Here is a 17,665-nt window from a genome sequence, read left to right as displayed (position 1 = left end):
GTCCCGGTTTGTTAACTGTGTTTAATCTTATGTCGAAATCTTAGACTGCGGCATAAATACAAGTTAGGTCCACTAATCATAGTTCAACTAACCACAGTTTGGTTAGATGTGGACATCATGAGAAGCTGTGGCTGGTCTAAAACAGAACAGACTTCTGAACTCCTCTCTATGCTGGAAGGAGAAGAGGGGTGTATCTTTTCTTCTTAATGTTAAACCATGTTTTGGTATCCTGGGTGAATTCAAGCTCATACCCATCTTTATTCACATCTCCTTTTATAAAACACTGTAGTTCGTTTTTGTATCTGTTGAGCTGTTCCCTTCTCCATTCATTTTTAAAATTCCCAATTTGATTCTCAGTTTAACTGTTACTTGTTTTGTATTAAACTTTTACAGTTCAGCCAAATATTTGGAGAAACCAGTTTTAAGAACATAAGCATTCTCAGTGTGAAGTAAGTGTGGTGGCTTTGTTGATATGTATACTGTATATATTTTTATACATATTCTGTGTGTATATGTGAATGGAAAACAAGTGAGTTCTTAAGTACAAGTATTCCACACTTACTGCAATTGGGACAGGCAATTCCATCGCTGAGTGATGCGATCGTAAAGCGAAATATTATGTGACCACGCCCAATTTATGATAGCAGTTTGTCAGTTCCAGCTGTGGACGTTAAGTGAATCTCTGTGGGTCATTAAACATGACATGATGTGACCATGACTTATGACTTCCCGCCAGGTTCCCTACTGACTTTGTTTATCGTAAGCCAGCTATGAAAGTCACAAATGGTGATCATATGACTGCAGGACACTGCAATCATTGTAAATGTGTGCCAGTTGCCAAGTGCCCAGATTGTGATCATGTGACCGCAGGGTCACTGCGACAGCCACAATTTTGAGGACCTGTTCTAAGTCTCATTATTCAGCATCATAACTTTAAACGGTCACTGAACAAGTGGTCGGTAAGCTAGGACTGCCTATAAAAGATCTCTGTGAAGAAGAGAGTTGCAGCCAGTATAACAACCCTGCCTTTTTTCAGGATATTCCTTTCCAGCCTAATCTCCACAAGGGATTTCTGTTTCCAAAGCTCCAATAATCAGCTTGCATTCTGAGCTAGCATGCCCAGTCCTTATCTGTCTTGGTTTGGAAGCATTCCTTCAGTTACTTCTTCTAAATGTGTTATTTTTTGTTATGTGTGACTGTTGCTGCCTTGGCTATTTGCATAAAGAACCATTTTTTCCTGCTCAGACAGCTCAAGCTTGAATAGTCATGCTTGACCTGCTGCATTTCCATTTCCCATTGCAACGCAGCCCTCTCTGTGTGACTTGAGATGGTTGGGGGACCAGGGTTTGCAGATTTTCTACGGAATGGCTGCTTTGGTCTTAAACATTGTTTTAATTAAACTTAAAAGAATGTTATTAAAATACTGGAATTAATAGCACCTTTCTTAACACATATGTGTGAAAATACTCTTTCAGATCATCTTCAGCAACTTCTCAAAGGCTGAGTAAGGCAGAAGACAAAAATGAGACTATAGTTACACTCATCATTATGTTTGATCAAATGAAAAATATGTCATATAAGGAGTTGGAGAACACTGTAAAGAATTCCTCTGTGGAGAGTATCTTCAAAACCTCATCATTTAAATGTACGTACATACTAAAAAGGTTGATTTGATCCTTCATCAGTGTTATCAAAACTACTATAGAGTCCCCAAAGTGCTGACTCTGGGTACCCTCGAGATGTGTTGGATTACACATGCCACTATCCCCAGCTGACATGGCAACCAACTATGACCACCAGTCATAAACATTTTCATTTTGATTTCAGAGTTGTTCTGATGAATCAGGCTATAGCTGGGTTCATACATCACATTAAACCATGGTTTTGTTTAACAACGATAATTTATCACATAACCACAATCAACTGGGTTCATCTATACACCTTCAACTGGCTTAGCGCAACATGAGAAAACAGCGTGGAATCCTCTAAGTTCAGTTCTCCTATCTACTAGGTAGGGCTCTGAAAAGCAGTAGTCAGCTGACCCAGTTTCTTTACCCTTTTTCCAAAATTAAAGGTTGCTTCACACATCAAGCTAATCCATAACATGACTTGTATGTTTTTGTTTTAGCAATGATATGCAAACCCAGATCATTGTGGTTTGTAAATTATGGCTTGGGGCTATATATATACCAAGCCATTTTAGGTTGTTCAACAAATCATAGCTAAAGCAATCACATCTTAGTGTGATATATATCCAGCTCTATCTATTGAGTACAGTGTAAGGTTTGCCCCGTTCGACAGAGAAACTCTCGTGACACGTGTGGTTCACAAAGAAGGTTTACTCATGCGTAACGTAGTAGTCACAAGCAAAGCCAGGACTGGCTTGGTACAATTGCATCACTTGTTATATTCCCCCCTTCCCACGCTTTTTTCCTGCCCCGCGATCACGTTGCTGCTGCGGATTATCGGCCCCCCAATAATCCCCCTTGATTGTCCATGATGGCAGGTTCGGTCAGGGTCCATTGTCCTTGATTGCCAGTTCCCCTCCGGCTGGGTTGGTCCCTCCCCGTTACGTGCAAGCCCGAGGGTTCTGTGCTGCGTTGCGATCTTGTTTCGCTGCCTGCGGCTCCGTTCATTGTTGGCTCGCGCCGTTATCAGTTTATAGTTAAAAGCTTCCGCTGCGGTTTTCCTGTTTGGCTGGGCGCAGGTGGCCCGTTAACTAGCGGTGCTTTCAGTTCCTCTTTTCCCCGCTAGCTACCGCCGGTGGATTCCGCGTGGTCTGGCTGTGAGCTTCCCTGAAGCCCCGTGCTGGCCGAACCTGACATACCGCCCCCCTGAAGACAACTCCCCCCCCGGCTCTATTTCGGTTTCCCGGGGTATTTATTGTAAAAGTCCCGCACTAGGTCCGGCGCCCTTATGTGGGTTTTACTCACCCATTCGCTGTGGGACTTGGGAAAATGTTTCCATTGCACTAGGAGCTGGACCCGCCCCTTGTGCCTCCTGGCGTCCAGTATCTGGTTGATCTCGAAATGCTGCTCCCCCCCGACCATGATGGGTGGTGGCACTCCCTCTGCCTTGTGCCAGGCGTTCCCCGGCTGGTGCAGCTTTAGCAGTCTGCAATGGAACACCGGGTGGATCTTCCCGAGGCTTTTCGGGAGCGTCAGCCTGACGGTTACTGGATTGATGACCTCTGCAATGGGGAACGGCCCCACAAACCTCGGGCTGAGTTTTTTCGATGCCTGGTGCGTCTTTAGGTTTTTGGTTGACAGATACACCTGGTCCCCCACTTTCCACTGCTCCTCGGGGAGCCTCTTGCGGTCCGCGTGTTTCTTGTAGTTGGCTTTGGCTCTTTGCAATGCCGCGTGCGCCGCTCGCCGGGTCGCGTCGATTTGGGCGAACCAGGCGTCCAGGGAGTTGATCTGGGATTCCGGCTGAGGCAACTCTGGCATGGGGACGAAGTCTCTCCCGGTGGCTACTTTGAACGGAGAGAACCCGGTACTCTTGTGGACGGCGTTGTTGTATGCCACTTCCGCGAATGGTAGTAGCTCCGCCCAATCGTCCTGTTGGTGCCCCACGTAGCAGCGCAGGTACTGTTCGAGCCCCCCGTTCAGGCGTTCCGTGGCTCCGTCCGTCTGCGGGTGTGCCGCGGACGAAAGGGCTTGCTTCGTCCCTACCCGCTTCAGGAACTCCCTCCAGAACCGCGCGATGAAGTTGCCGCCCCGATCGCTGACGACCCGTCGGGGCGCGCCGTGGAGCCGGTAAACATGTTGCACGAATAGTCTCGCCAACCCCTCTGCCATGGGGACTCGCCGGCACGCTACAAAGTGCGCTTGTTTGGAGAATAAGTCCGTAACCACCCAAATGGCGGTCTTCCCCTTACTCTCCGGGAGCTCTACTATGAAGTTCATGGCGATCTCTTGCCATGGGCCGTCGGGTTCCGCTACCGACTGGAGTAGCCCTCTAGGCTTGCCTTTGGACCCTTTCGCCGTCGCGCACACCGGGCAACCCCCCGAGTACGCCTCCACGTCCTTACGGAGCGTGGGCCACCAGAACTGCCGCCAAATTAAGTGGAGCGTCTTCACGAAGCCGTAATGCCCCGCGCTCCGGCTGTCGTGGGCTCTTTCCATGACCTCCCGTCGGCAACCCTCAGGCACGTACAGCTTTCCTTCGTGCCACCACAACCCCTCTTGGCTGATTAGTGCCTCTCGGTTCTGCTTGAGCCAAGCGTCCCGCTCCGCCGCCTCCACGAACCCTTGCCTTACTTCAGGCGCCGCGTCCCGTCGCTCCCCCTTGGTCTGGCTCCGGGTCACCGCCTTTGCAGCCAGTCTGCTGGCAGGGATGATGGAGTCCATGATCTCCTCCCGTAGGCTGGCGTGCTGGGGCATGCGAGACAGTCCATCGGCTAGGAAGTTGCGCTTCCCGGGGATGTGTTTTAGGGTGAACCTGAACCTCCCGAAGTATTGGGACCACCGCGCCTGTTTGGGGGATAGCTTACGCGGGGTCTTCAGGGCCTCGAGGTTCTTATGGTCTGTCCACACCTCGAATGGTTCAGCTGCCCCCTCCAGTAGATGCCTCCACGTGGCCAGTGCCCACTTGACTGCGTACGCCTCTTTCTCCCACACCATCCACCTCCTCTCCGTCTCAGTGAATTTGCGGGAGGCGTAGGCGCATGGGTGGATGGCCCCCTCCGGGCTGGGCTGGAGCAGGACTGCCCCCGTTGCCACGTCTGACGCATCTACTTGGATTATAAACCGCCGATCTGGGTCGGGATGGCGCAGGATCGGCTCCGCTGTGAACCGCCGTTTTAGCTCCTCAAATGCCCCCTGGCATTCTGCAGTCCATGCAAGTGTCATGCTGGGCTTGGGGGGGTTTCCAGTGCCCTTGGTTTTTAGCAGGTCTGTTAGGGGAAGGGCGATTTGGGCGAAGTTCGGGATAAACTATCTATAGAAGTTCGCAAACCCTAGGAAGCTTTGAAGTTGCCTCCGGGTTCGCGGCGCTTCCCAGCCCAGGACATCCTTTACCTTCGCCGGGTCCATCTCAATTCCCCAGCTGGATATTGGGTAGCCGAGGTAGTCTAGTTGCTCTCGATGGAACTCGCATTTCGATAGCTTCGCGTACAGCTGTGCCTTCAGCAGTCTCTGGAGCACCGTGCGCACCAGGCTCACGTGCTCCGCCAGACGGGCAAGTGGAGGATCCGGTGTAGATGAGGATGTCGTCCAGGTAGACCAGGACGCCCCGGTAGAGTAGGTCGTGCAGCACCTCATTTATTAGCTGCATAAATACCCCCGGGGCCCCTTTTAATCCGAACGGCATCATGGAAAATTGGTAGCTTCCGAGCGGCGTGTTGAACGCCGTTTTCCACTCATCTTTAGCGCAGATCCTGACCCTGAAGTAAGCTTCGCGCAAGTCCAGTTTTGTGAACACCCTCCCCTTAGACAGGTGCGACATCAAGTCCTTCATCAAGGGGAGGGGGTATTTGTACTCGGTGCTGATTGCGTTCAGCCCCCGGTAGTCCACGCACATTCGGAGCGAGCCATCCTTCTTCTCCCGGAATAGTACCGGGGCCGCTAATGGTGACTTCGCGGGTTGGATGAATCCCCGCGCTAGGTTCTTGTCTATGAACTCCTGCAGAGCCCCCATCTCCCTCCTTGACAGGGAGTACATTTTCGGCTTAGGCAGAGTCGCCCCTGGCTCTAACTCGATGGCGCAATCACTGGGCCGGTGTGGAGAGAGCTGGTCGGACTCCTTCTCCCCGAACGCTGCCGCCAGGTCTCGATACTGCCTCGGGATTCCGCCACCCGTCATGGGTTCCCCGGACCCTGCCTCTCGCTTTGCAGTTGTCTCGCCAGTCGCCGCTGCCTCCCCAGTCGCCGCTGCCTCCCCATGCCTCGGGATCGTTGCGAGTCTCCGGGGTCCCGGCGCTGCTGCTGCTGCTGTTGCCGCCCGGGTCTCAGGCTCCGTCTGCTCTCGCCCCGTCTCCCGGGGTCTCGGATCCTCCACTTGCCCGTCTGTGGTTGCGGCCGCACCCGTCTCCACTGCTCGGTCCCCTCTGCTCTCGCACTTCGCCGGTCTGTCGACCCCGAACCGCACTGCCTCCGCCGTCCAGTTGACCCGTGGGTTCCGTCGCCGCAGCCACGCCAAGCCGAGTACCACCGCGTAGTGGGCCACCGGGACCACCACAAATCTTAGTTCTTCCCGGTGACTCCCGATTGTCATCTGGACCGGCTCGGTGTAATACTGAGCTGGGCCCCCCCCCTGCCAGTGTGCCGTCTAGCTGGCTGAATGCAATGGGCTCCCGGAGGCGCCTCAGCTGTAGTCCGAGCCCCGAGACCACAGCTGGGTGCATCAAGCAGTGGGTGCAGCCTGAATCCAGTAGCGCCCGCAGCTGTGCCTCCCCTCCGGATCTCACCCCCCGGATGTGTATTCTCACCCGGAACGGAGGGCAGTCCTCATCTCCGATTGGGTCCGCGCGCCTCGACTCCCCTGCTCGCACTGGGACGCCGTTCAGTGCGAGCGCGCCTCGTTTCCCGCCGGCTCCGAGTCCTCTCCGGAGGACGCCGTCTCCGGGGTCGACCACCCCCCGCGTCCTTTTTCGGTCACCGCCGCCACTGCCCCCTTCCGCGGTCGGTCGCCGGCCCTTTTCCTGGTCGCACGCGGGGGCTTGACTTCGGGCCGTGGTGAGGCTCCTTCCCGCTCCGTCGGGCACTGCGCCGCTCGGTGGCCTCTGCCTCCGCACCAGAAGCACAGGTTCGGGGCTCTGGTCACCTCTCGCCCCCCAGTGGACTGCCGCCGACTGCTCCGCCTTTCCTCGGGGGTTCTCTCCCTCGGCTGGTCCCTCAGCTGGTCCCGTCGCCTCGCGCTTTGTTGGATCTGCCGCCATGCCGATTCCACCGTTCCGGCCAGCCAGATCCAATCTTTCACTGTGGACGGGTCGTCCCGTCCCAGTGCCCGCTCCAGGATCTCTGGATTGAGCCCCCTCTTAAAATACTTCACCCTCAGGGACTCCGGCCAGTCCGTGAGCTTCTCTGCCAACCTCCGGAACTCCAGGGCGTACTCCGATACCGACTTGCCCCGCTGTCTGAACTGCAGGATGTCGTCCTCTGCCCGCTTGGCGCTCAATGTGTCCTTGAATCTGTCCCGGAGCGCCTGCATGAAGTCCGGGAAACTCCGTAGTTCCGCCGCGTTGGCGTCATATAGTCCGATCACCCAGCTAGCTGCTTGGCCATCTAGCAGCTCAGCCACGTAGGATACTCTATCCTCGTCCCTAGCGAATAGGTGACCACCCCTCTGCATGAACCCCCTAACGTGCGTCAAAAAATGCGGCAGCTGTTCAGGGTCCCCTGAGAACTTCCCAGTGATGCCTCGAAGTCTCAGGGCGTCTGCCGCCCATCGGTCCACCGACTGGGGCATCGTGGGCGGTGCCGGCTGGGGTGCCGGACCGCCACCTCCGTTGCTCGCCCCATCGCTCACCGCCGATGGTCCCACTCTCTGTAGCAGGGTCTGGAGCATCGCCTCCATGGCGTCTAGGCGCCGCTCGACTCTCTCCTCTAGTCGGGCGAACTTCTCGTTCCACTCGCGGTTCCGGGACCCTGAACCTCGGGTCATCGTGACGCCTGAACCGTCTGGCCCTTGGTTCACGCACATCGACCACCGCTCAGCTGGAGGGCGCCCGGCCCTGGTCTCTGTCCCGTCGCTCCCGGGTGGCTCTGACCGTCCCTCCTCGAGCCTGGGCCCCTCGTGCTCCAGCTGACCCGCGGATTCCTCGTCGCTGGTCATGCCTGTATTGGAAAGGGAAACGCTCCTCGGTGGTACCGGGTAGCGCTAACGGTGAGTCCTGGCTTTATGTAAGGTTTGCCCCGTTCGACAGAGAAACTCTCGTGACACGTGTGGTTCACAAAGAAGGTTTACTCATGCGTAACGTAGTAGTCACAAGCAAAGCCAGGACTGGCTTGGTACAATTGCATCACTTGTTATATTCTCCCCTTCCCACGCTTTTTTCCTGCCCCGCGATCACGTTGCTGCTGCGGATTATCGGCCCCCCAATAATCCCCCTTGATTGTCCATGATGGCAGGTTCGGTCAGGGTCCATTGTCCTTGATTGCCAGTTCCCCTCCGGCTGGGTTGGTCCCTCCCCGTTACGTGCAAGCCCAAGGGTTCTGTGCTGCGTTGCGATCTTGTTTCGCTGCCTGCGGCTCCGTTCATTGTTGGCTCGCGCCGTTATCAGTTTATAGTTAAAAGCTTCCGCTGCGGTTTTCCTGTTTGGCTGGGCGCAGGTGGCCCGTTAACTAGCGGCGCTTTCAGTTCCTCTTTTCCCCGCTAGCTACCGCCGGTGGATTCCGCGTGGTCTGGCTGCGAGCTTCCCTGAAGCCCCGTGCTGGCCGAACCTGACATACAGCAATGCAGGTTTCTAAATATTACACATTGCTGCATTTCCTACCTCCTGCTTAAAACAGTCTGCAGATGGTTGGAGGGGTAGGCAAGTCGCAGGTAGGCAAGAGTCAGGAGGTCAAATGGCATGGTTATTAATGGAATGGAGATCAGGCACCAGATCTGGTAGATAAGATGCCTAGACTGGAGGCAATAAACATAATCATAAACTGCCTAAAGCTCAGGTAGACAAGCAATGAAGGGCATGAGGCAGATCATAGAATCATAGAGTTGGAAGACCGAAGAAGGCATCAAGTCCAACCCCCTGCAGGATTCACGACACCATCCCCAATAGGTCACTGTTTGAAAACCTCCAGTGAAGGGAAAAAGCACTCTGTAAGGTAACCTGTTCCACTGACTGACAGCATTTACTGTCAAGTTCTTCCTTATGTTTAATCTGTATCTACATCCTTGAAGTTTCATCCCATTAGTTCTAGTCATATCCTCTGGAGAATAAATCCAAACTCTCTACAATGTGACAGCCCTTCAGATATTTGAAGACAGCTATCATGTCTCCTCCCAACCTTCTCTTCTGCAAGCTAAACATACCTAGATCTTTTAACCATTCCGCATAGGATTTGGTTTCCAGACCTTTCAACATCTTGGTAGCCCTTCTCTTGACTTGCTCCAGTTGATCAATCTCTTTTTTAAACTGGGGTGTGCAGAACTAAACAAACTACTCCAAGTGAGGCCTGAGCAAGGCAGAGTAGAGCAGGATAATTACTTCCCATGACCTGGACTCTGTGCTTCTCTTGATGCTCCTTAACATGCCATTGACTTCAAGATGTAATGACATAAGAGAGAAACCAGGCAGGCATTTAATGCTGATGAACTTATTCAGTGTCAAGAGGTTATAAGGTGAGGATATACTTATTGGCTTGGAAAATCACCTGATGTTATTTGAAGTGGAAGATGTGTTGAATCTGCACGTTGATTGGAAAGCTACGTTGTTCAAAGTAGCTTTTGTTTCATATCTCTAGAAGTGATTGTCAGAGGTCAGTTTATATATCCCAGTTCATTATCCTGCTCCATGATCTAATGGAGGAGGGGTCTCCCTAATTTCAGATTGAATTATTGGTGATGGAACAAATACTAGTAGAAGAGCAAAAATGTCTGCACTTGATACATGTTACGTTGTGATTTATGCATTCACCTGTGAAAGGAGCACAGAAGGAAATTCTGTAACCTTCTGTAATGACCCTGCCTGTCCCATCTCAAAACCTTCAAATATTTAACATGAAGATCTGAAGGGGGTTCTCTTCCCATCTGGGTGAACATGATTAGAAATTTCCCTGTGATCAGAAATCCTGCTCAGTGAGGGTTCCTGATGGGGTAGGTTTTTAAAAACATTCACTGCAAAAATCACAACATGCATGGAGATGATTATTGTGGTGTGTCATTGTGCTCTGTGCCTTTCCCTACTGTTAACTCTCATCAGCAGTGTTAAGACATGGAGCGTGATACACTCAATACCTCGGTCAGTAGTGTCTTGTTAGTGATGGATTTAAATTCCTATTTATACGCCCTGGAAAAAGCAGCTGTTCTCAGATATAATGGCACGACAAATTTCAGGGAAGCCTAAAACCAGGGTTCAAAGGCTGTCTGCAGCTGATAGCATGTGTGATCCTATTAGCTTATTCAAATGGCTTAGAAGGTGATGCAGTTTTTCTGTTCCTGTGGTTCTGGAAAGCAGGCTGATGGGATCTGGTTTATCACTTCACAGTTTTATGGAATTGTGTGTGAACTGCAATTCCATAAATGAGACATCTTTAACAGAGTGGTCATGTGCATACACCATGTGATTTGCCTCACCATGGCTTACAGAACTAATCACAAGAAGTCACATTAAGCATACATCCTGGTTTACAAACCTTACACTCTTGGTTCTCACATCACCAAAATCAGCAAACCCAATTTTGGCTTAGTGTGTGATATCATCCTGGTCATTAATTCCAAGGTTATGGCACTTTCATAGCTATATATATGTGTGTGTGTGTGTGTGTGTGTAATAATTCACACTCTATAATTTAATCAGTACTAACTGGCTCTGCATCATCATATGTCTAAAAATTACAACTCAATGGGAATTTATATATTTCAGTATTTAACTTAACTACTGTGTTACATTTTGAGCCATTCGTTTGCAGCCTGCTGATATTTTAAATAGTCAAATTTCCCAGGCAATTACATCACTGTTATTTTTGAAGATACATAGAAACACATTCCTTCCAAAAATCTCCCCTTGTGTCATTAGAAACTGAACCCAGATTCAGCATAACCCAGTAACACTAACTGGTACCGATTTCCTAGGATTTTATAGTTTTTCCAGCCCTACCTGAGATGCCAGTGACTGAACCTGGGACCTTCTCCATGCAAAATCATGGGCTGTACCACTGAGAAGTCCTTGGATCTTTACTACTGAGAGTGGTATTGCTTTCTCTTCAGCTACTTACCCATGCCATTCTACTTTTTATTAGCTATATCAGCATGTGCTCTTGACATCTGTGATAAAAACACTACAGACTGCATAAACGTCGATGGCGGTATTCCAAAATGTAATTGTAAAACAGGCCTGGTCAAGTTAAACCAAGAAGACAGAGCTTGTCAAGGTAAGGATTTTAAGACAATTTTCTAAGCCAATTCTGTGCTTCACTGTCTAGCGCAAACTGGAGTTGCTGATTGAATCTGGTTTTGGGGTTCTACAACCTTTTGTGGCCAGAGGGCATATCTGACATTTTTTAAAAGTGAGATGGCACCAATCACTAAATCACTGTGTGTGTGTGCATTTGTGCATGTCAGAAAAATTATTGGTGTGGCCAGAGTAGCCAGTCATAAAACTCTGAGAGTCACAACAGGGATCCCAAATTTCTGAGCTTCCCACTGTAACTCTGGGAGATTGGGAGTTGTTTATCTATACTCCCTACAGAACCCAGTATTTCTTATTTCTGGTAAATGTTTTTGAAAAAGTGCATTTAACATTAAGTTCCAAGAAATACATCTAACAGAAAAAAGTTCTAATTTAGGAAACAATTTGATGTAGAGATATCTTCAGGGAATCTCCATTCAGTTCACTTGGGCAATGTGTCCTCCAAGGGCACACACTCATCTTCCCAGCAGCAGACTATGGCCAGATTTGGGTTTTTTAAAGACTAAAGACCAAAGTCTTGGTTGTATGTGTACTGCTGGAGGTGAAGAAAGAAGTAACTGGACAGGGAAAAATGAGAAGAAAGAGAAGTCTGTTTACAAGTCACAGGAAAGATTAAATTCAGCCAACATGAAGCACACCCAAGCAAAGAGCAGTCTTCAGAGACATCCATGTTTCAGCTTATTCTGTTCATATTAATGAACATAAGCAGAACTCTCAGTTATTCACAGGTAATTCATCTGTGGGGAAAATCCTCTTCTTCCTGTGGGGTAAATATGGTACATACCTATAAAAAAGGCTTAGCAGAGGAGAACTGCCTTGGCTAGACAATGAAATTATATCAAAGTAGATGGTTGGTGGGCCTTCATGGGAAGGGAATTGCATGAACATGGCCCCAAAGTTGAGAAGGCATCTCCCATGTAGCTCTCCGCCTAACTTCACTTGATGGGACACTTGGACATGTATGGTTTATTGAATAAAATAGAATTAGAATTAATTGGTCCATGCAATCCATTCACCTTAAAATAACAGGACATTTCTTTACCTTTCCCCTGCATTTTAGGGCATATGACACCAGGGGCATCCGCAAGGGAGATAAATAATGACATGAATGTGACTCTTCATCAAATGCCATGAATTATGTACTTCTGCAAGGGCAGCAATTGTGTGGTGCTCCAGCTGTTACTTTCAGCTTCCAGCAGCCCTAGAAACATATGGCTCATGATTACAGATGCTGGGCACTGTGGTTCAGCAACATCTGGTGTCCCACAGGTTGACAAACCATGGCCTATATCATCTCCCATAGCCTTAAGCAGCAGCTCTACCTAAACTTTTTGATATTCTTTCTTCCCTTAAAAGTGTATGTGAATAGAATAGCAATGGACATAAGTCATTGCTTATGTTCATAAGCCAACCAGCTCCTCTACAGAAAAAGAAAAAGCAGCACCAGATATCCTATGACTGGGTGGTTCAGAAGAAGGAAGTGGTTGGGAGAAGAAGAAAAGCCCCAACAGGCTGCAGTGGAAAACAGCAGCCAATAAGCAAGAAACTGTATTTGCAGCTTTCCTTCTAACTGCTCCCGAGAGTCAGTCCTTCTTGTTTAAAGGAGCCACTGGACTGCCATTGCATCGTTTAGTCCTTACATAAACTGTAACCTTCAGTCAATGCTTTGCTAATACTAATTATTATCTGTTCCCCTTTCTGAGTACAGCATGCGATGGTGACTGTTCTGCCACAAACAATAAATTCTGTCTCATGAAAGCAGACCATGTCCCTGAATGCCAGTGTCTGCCTAATTTCCAGAAAAGTGATAAAGAATGCCAGGCGTAAGTATTTGATTAAGATGTCATCTTCCTCAAATGGATCTTGATTCCTGGTGAATGGATGGACCTGCCCATGTTGTTTTCTTGGAAACAAAATGGAAGCAGTTTGTCATTGCCCTTCCCCCCCCCCGACCTCCTTTGTAGCCCTGGGATGCCCTGATGGTCTCTCATTCTAGTGTGGGAGAGATTTAGGCCTCTTTGTTTTCTAAGAACAAGCAAGGTTGGCTGTGTGCTGCCACTCGTGCTGACCAGTGTTTGGCTGCTGTGCCAAAATGACAGGATGGCACGGGATGATTCATGCCCTGCTAGCTCTTCCCGAGCAGACATTAGCTGCAGAGAGAGAGGTGAGGTGCCAGTTCAGCCTGTGATGGCAGAAATGTGCATCATAAGAAAAGAAAGAAGCTCATCTAAGATATAGAAAGACCTTGTGTTTCTAAGTTACATAAGATATGTTCTCGGTATATAATTGGTAAATTTTGGTTAATCACTCATGATGAAACTTTGTTTGCTTTTAGGTGTACCATTGGATTTTCCGGAGAAGACTGTCAGGACAGTATGTATTACGATGTGAATATTTTATTAAAAACTGGAAACCATTTCTAGGAAGAAAAGTACAGTAGAGAATCTATAACATAAATTGTATCAGAAACTCCCAGAAATACATACCTCCATTCTTTGAGAAAATATAAGAAGTATCCCATACAGACATACATATAGGAACATTTCTCGACTAGATCCACACTGAAAACTGCCATTTGGGTGTAGGGGGACAATGACACAAGAGAGGTGACAGGTTTGCAACACAAGCCCCACTCCTTTTGTATGTGCATTGTGATGTCACATTCATGTACAAAAGAGTGTCCATGCTTGCAGTGCAATAACACTGCTTTTATCTTTCTGATGAAAGCAGCAAGCTTCTGCGGACACCCCTGTTTTCAACTAAACCATTTCAAGTGCCTTTGTAGAACATCTCTGTCGCAACATCTAACATATATTGTGAAGAACTTCAAAGAGGTATTCGCTATTTACTGAGTTGGACAGCCTGAGTCAAAAGAACCAAATAAATTCTCTGGGCATACCCAGCACCAGAGCTGAAGTTTAGCAATGCTGAAGCAAGTGACTCAGTCATTCTAAGCTTTCCAAAAGAATCCTACCAAAATGTTATTACATTTTGTAAATCCTGCTACCAAAATGTTATTACATTAATTACAACGAAGTGATGATTTATATGAATGAAACAGTTCTCACAGATGCATGTTTTGTTTCCTAAGATTATCATAAACACACTGTTGCTCCATGGAAGCTGTTTCCACACACAAAAAAAGCTTTTTCCAGGAGCAGGATGATAATTTTGAAATCTCTTCTCAGGTTATATGGCCATCCTCATAGGAATATCTACATTGTGTGCGGTTCTTCTGGTGGCTTTAATTGGAGTAATCATTTACCTCTCAGTCAGGTACAAATGACTTCTGGGGGTATATGAACATATGATACTGAAAAGATTGTGACATGAGGTGAGCTTGAATTCAATAGTTTAATTTGGAGATCAAAGTCTTTAGGTAAGAGATACATGAATGGACAAGCTGATTAAAAGTGCATGTCAGTCTTGTCACATATTCAGGTTCAGTGTGAATATCTTATTCTTATTACACATCCTATGCATGCAGGATACACAGGTCCTTTCAGACAAATATGGAATATTAAGCAGTAGTCAATATTAAGATCAAAATAACCTTAACACACCAATTTTAAGCCTTATTGTGAAAAAGGAGCAAAAGATTGTACCACTCAAAATTGCCATTTTGGTACCTGATCTAGTGGTACATTCGTGGGAAGGGTTCATGTCAGGCCTAGCCCAAGGAACTCCAGGAGACCATGCAGAATCAATCCAGCAAGGTTTATTAGCTACAACCCCTTAACAAGAATGTTCCTAGAATGAAACCAGTTCCCAGGCTCAGCCAGTTCACACTGATGGATTTTCTTAGGGAGGTGCCAGTCTCCTCCGCTTATCTCTTCCTCACTCCTCTGGAGATGAGAGCACATTCTTTACTCCCCTCCCACCATTCCAGTCCATCAGAGTTCATGAGCCATAAAAATGGGAGTGGTGGACATTGCCCACCTGGATTAAAGGATAAAATAAAGAAGCTATACATAAAACATTTAAAACATGCACAATTAGTTACAGTTAGTGTTTTAGAAAGGACTACGTTTGTCCCTGAGTTTCCACTAGTTGTCCAGTTATCCTTTCCAACATTCCCAGCTGTTCAGTGCAGCAGTCACGGGATAAGAGAATACTTTTTCTATTAAACAGTAACTGATGAAAAACAAAAAGCAGATTAGAAACAGTCAGTTCTTCCATGGAAAGGATGAAAACAGAGGGGTCTCCCAGGGCTCTTAACTGGGTCTAATCGTTTTCAGTTATTCATAAAAGTAGTTAGAGTTGAGCAGTAAAGTAGCCAGATTTGCCAACAGCATTCAATTGGAAAGGATAGCAAAGAGATACAAAAGGATTATTCAAATTGAGAGAAGGAGAATGAGCATTAAAACGGCAAGTTAAGTTCAACAGCACACATTGAGGCACATTAGCACAAAAATTTGTAACCACAGATATGCTAAAACAGCCTGAGCAGGTGACAGAACAGAAAACAGACTTTGGCAGGCAAGACATTGCAAGACAGTGCAATACTGTTCTGAAAAAGTGAATTTCATATTGGGGTCCCCTTCATTATTATTTAGAATAAAAAGAATTTTAATGTGTTATAATTTTATTGTAGAAGTCTACTTGTCTTGGGTGCCCCAAGGCTGATATAAAGAGAAATAATGAAATACTGTAATCAATAATATTGTAACATCGAGCATCTTGATGAACGTAGGATTCTGGTGATCTCAACTCAAAAAGAATATTGTAGGGCTGGAAAAAGTGGTAAAAATGGCAAGCAAAAGTGGTCAAAACTAACATGATTACTTGGGTTTATGAAATGTCATTTTACCAAAATGATTTAAATCCAAAATTCCCCTTTACAGGGCACATGCTTATAAATGTTGAGTTTACAAATCAAATTGATATTAATAGTTAGCTTCATCACCTCTGTCACAATTTTTGCAAAGCTCCAGGGGGGGTTGTTCAGAAGAAAAAACCAAGATGAGTCTAAAAAGTGAAGATACATTGTGATTGTCATTGAGATTATCCTTTCTTTTTGTATAAAAGGAAAAAGGGCCATAAAGCTGAAAATCAGCACTTGATAAGCAATGAGTATTCAACCATAGGCAATACTTCTGGAATTCCTCCTGCCACAAACCCTGCTGGAAATGAGAAAATCTTCCCCAGAGTCCAGGCTATGAATGATACACCATCGAGCAGAACCACTGCTAACAACCCAACCAATTTCCACGAAGGAGGAGCAGCAAATAGAGGCTACCTTCCTGAGCGAGACTATGGCAATGATAACGTGAGTGGCTGCTTCAGGAGAAGTTAAAACATGAATGTGGCTGATATCAAATATATATAAAATGAACGTATAGGTTGCTCCAAATTTTTCTCAAGCAGGCAGCATTTATTTCCAAAAAAATCTGGTTCCTACCTTTGCAGTGATATGAAAATCTGCAGGGTGAGATAAATCAGATTCCAACCTTTTCAAGAAATGCAAAGTATGTTTATTTTACAAGATAGCCACTTTGGCCATCTCCATGCACATTCTGTCTGTCACACATTCCTGGGTCCTTGATCTGTTGAGCTACCACTGACAGTGCAGTCCTTGGGCTCTGAGCAGTAGCCAAAGACCCTCACTTGAATTCATGTTATGCTCAGTGGCTAGAGAGCATCATGAAACTCAGACTGTGTTGTTCTCTGAATGCCTTGAACAGGGATAGCATCTGTATCTGGAAATCAATGCCCCAGATGCTAAATGGCTGGTTTCCTTAAAGTAACCAAATTCTCTGGTTGGCTTATTGAATTGCAGAGGTGCAGAACCTGAGACCCTTGGCCTGCAGGAGGACTTTAAAAGCCTTAGTTCCCACCCCACAAGTCTGGAATGCTGTTTCCAACATTGCTCCAGAAGTTGCAACACAAATGGGAATTGTTATTAAATAATGGGGGGGAAAACCTATTTGCTCTATTGATAGAATCACTGAATGTACAACTTGGAAGAAAGCCTGAAGATCCTCTAGTCCAGTGTTTTCCAGCCATGACAATTTTAACATGTGTGGACTTAGGGGAATTCTGGGAGTTGAAATCCACACATTAAAATTGTCAAGGTTGGGAGACACTGCTCTAGTCCAAACCCTTCACCCATCACAGGAATCAATAGCCACAGTAATAATTTAATTCTAAATTAACTTCTTTTGTATTCTTTTAATTTTAATCCAACTAAATTAAATCAAGATGTAATTTTTGTCCAGAGCCGCTTACGTACAGTAGGTCCTAATATGACACTCAGTCTAAATTCAGCTCTGGGTTTCCCCTTTCCCCTGCAAAAATATGCAGCCTTAATAGAGTACTTTCTCACCAGCTGTAGCTACTCTTAACCGGGGACATTTATCCATGAAATTTAGAGAACTAGCAGCATTGGACGATGAAGTTCAGGCAACTAACATTGCAGTATAACATTGTTTAATTCTGTCTAAAATCTCTTTGCTTGGAAGAGTCCATGAGCAATTTAGGGCATTATTTTCAAACAACTGAGATATGAAAAAATCAAGAATTTGTAATAACTATAATAAGGCCAAGATATGGCTCATGTTCTCCTAGCTAACTTAAAATTCCCTTTTTTGT

At 47.0% G+C, this 17,665-nt stretch overlaps 1 protein-coding gene across 3 annotated transcripts in view; it reads left to right on the top strand.

Moving 5' to 3' along the window:
- MUC13 (mucin 13, cell surface associated) overlaps nt 1-17,665 on the top strand; it is a 38,245-nt gene that overhangs the window by 17,103 nt on the left and 3,477 nt on the right. For all 3 annotated transcript variants that reach the window (XM_088146456.1, XM_088146457.1, XM_088146458.1), the window contains exons 5-11: nt 394-449; nt 1,476-1,645; nt 10,905-11,036; nt 12,783-12,897; nt 13,410-13,447; nt 14,263-14,350; nt 16,103-16,343. In XM_088146456.1, the coding sequence (XP_088002582.1) occupies nt 394-449; nt 1,476-1,645; nt 10,905-11,036; nt 12,783-12,897; nt 13,410-13,447; nt 14,263-14,350; nt 16,103-16,343 (840 nt within the window). The remainder of the gene's footprint in view (nt 1-393; nt 450-1,475; nt 1,646-10,904; nt 11,037-12,782; nt 12,898-13,409; nt 13,448-14,262; nt 14,351-16,102; nt 16,344-17,665) is intronic.

Source organism: Python bivittatus, unplaced genomic scaffold (genome assembly GCF_059951505.1).
Source record: "Python bivittatus isolate LINGU-HERP-01145 unplaced genomic scaffold, Pbiv_v1 ctg000480_np1212, whole genome shotgun sequence".
NCBI lineage: Eukaryota > Metazoa > Chordata > Lepidosauria > Squamata > Pythonidae > Python > Python bivittatus.
Note: the sequence above shows the minus strand (reverse complement) of the source record. Positions and strands in the feature narration are given on the sequence as shown.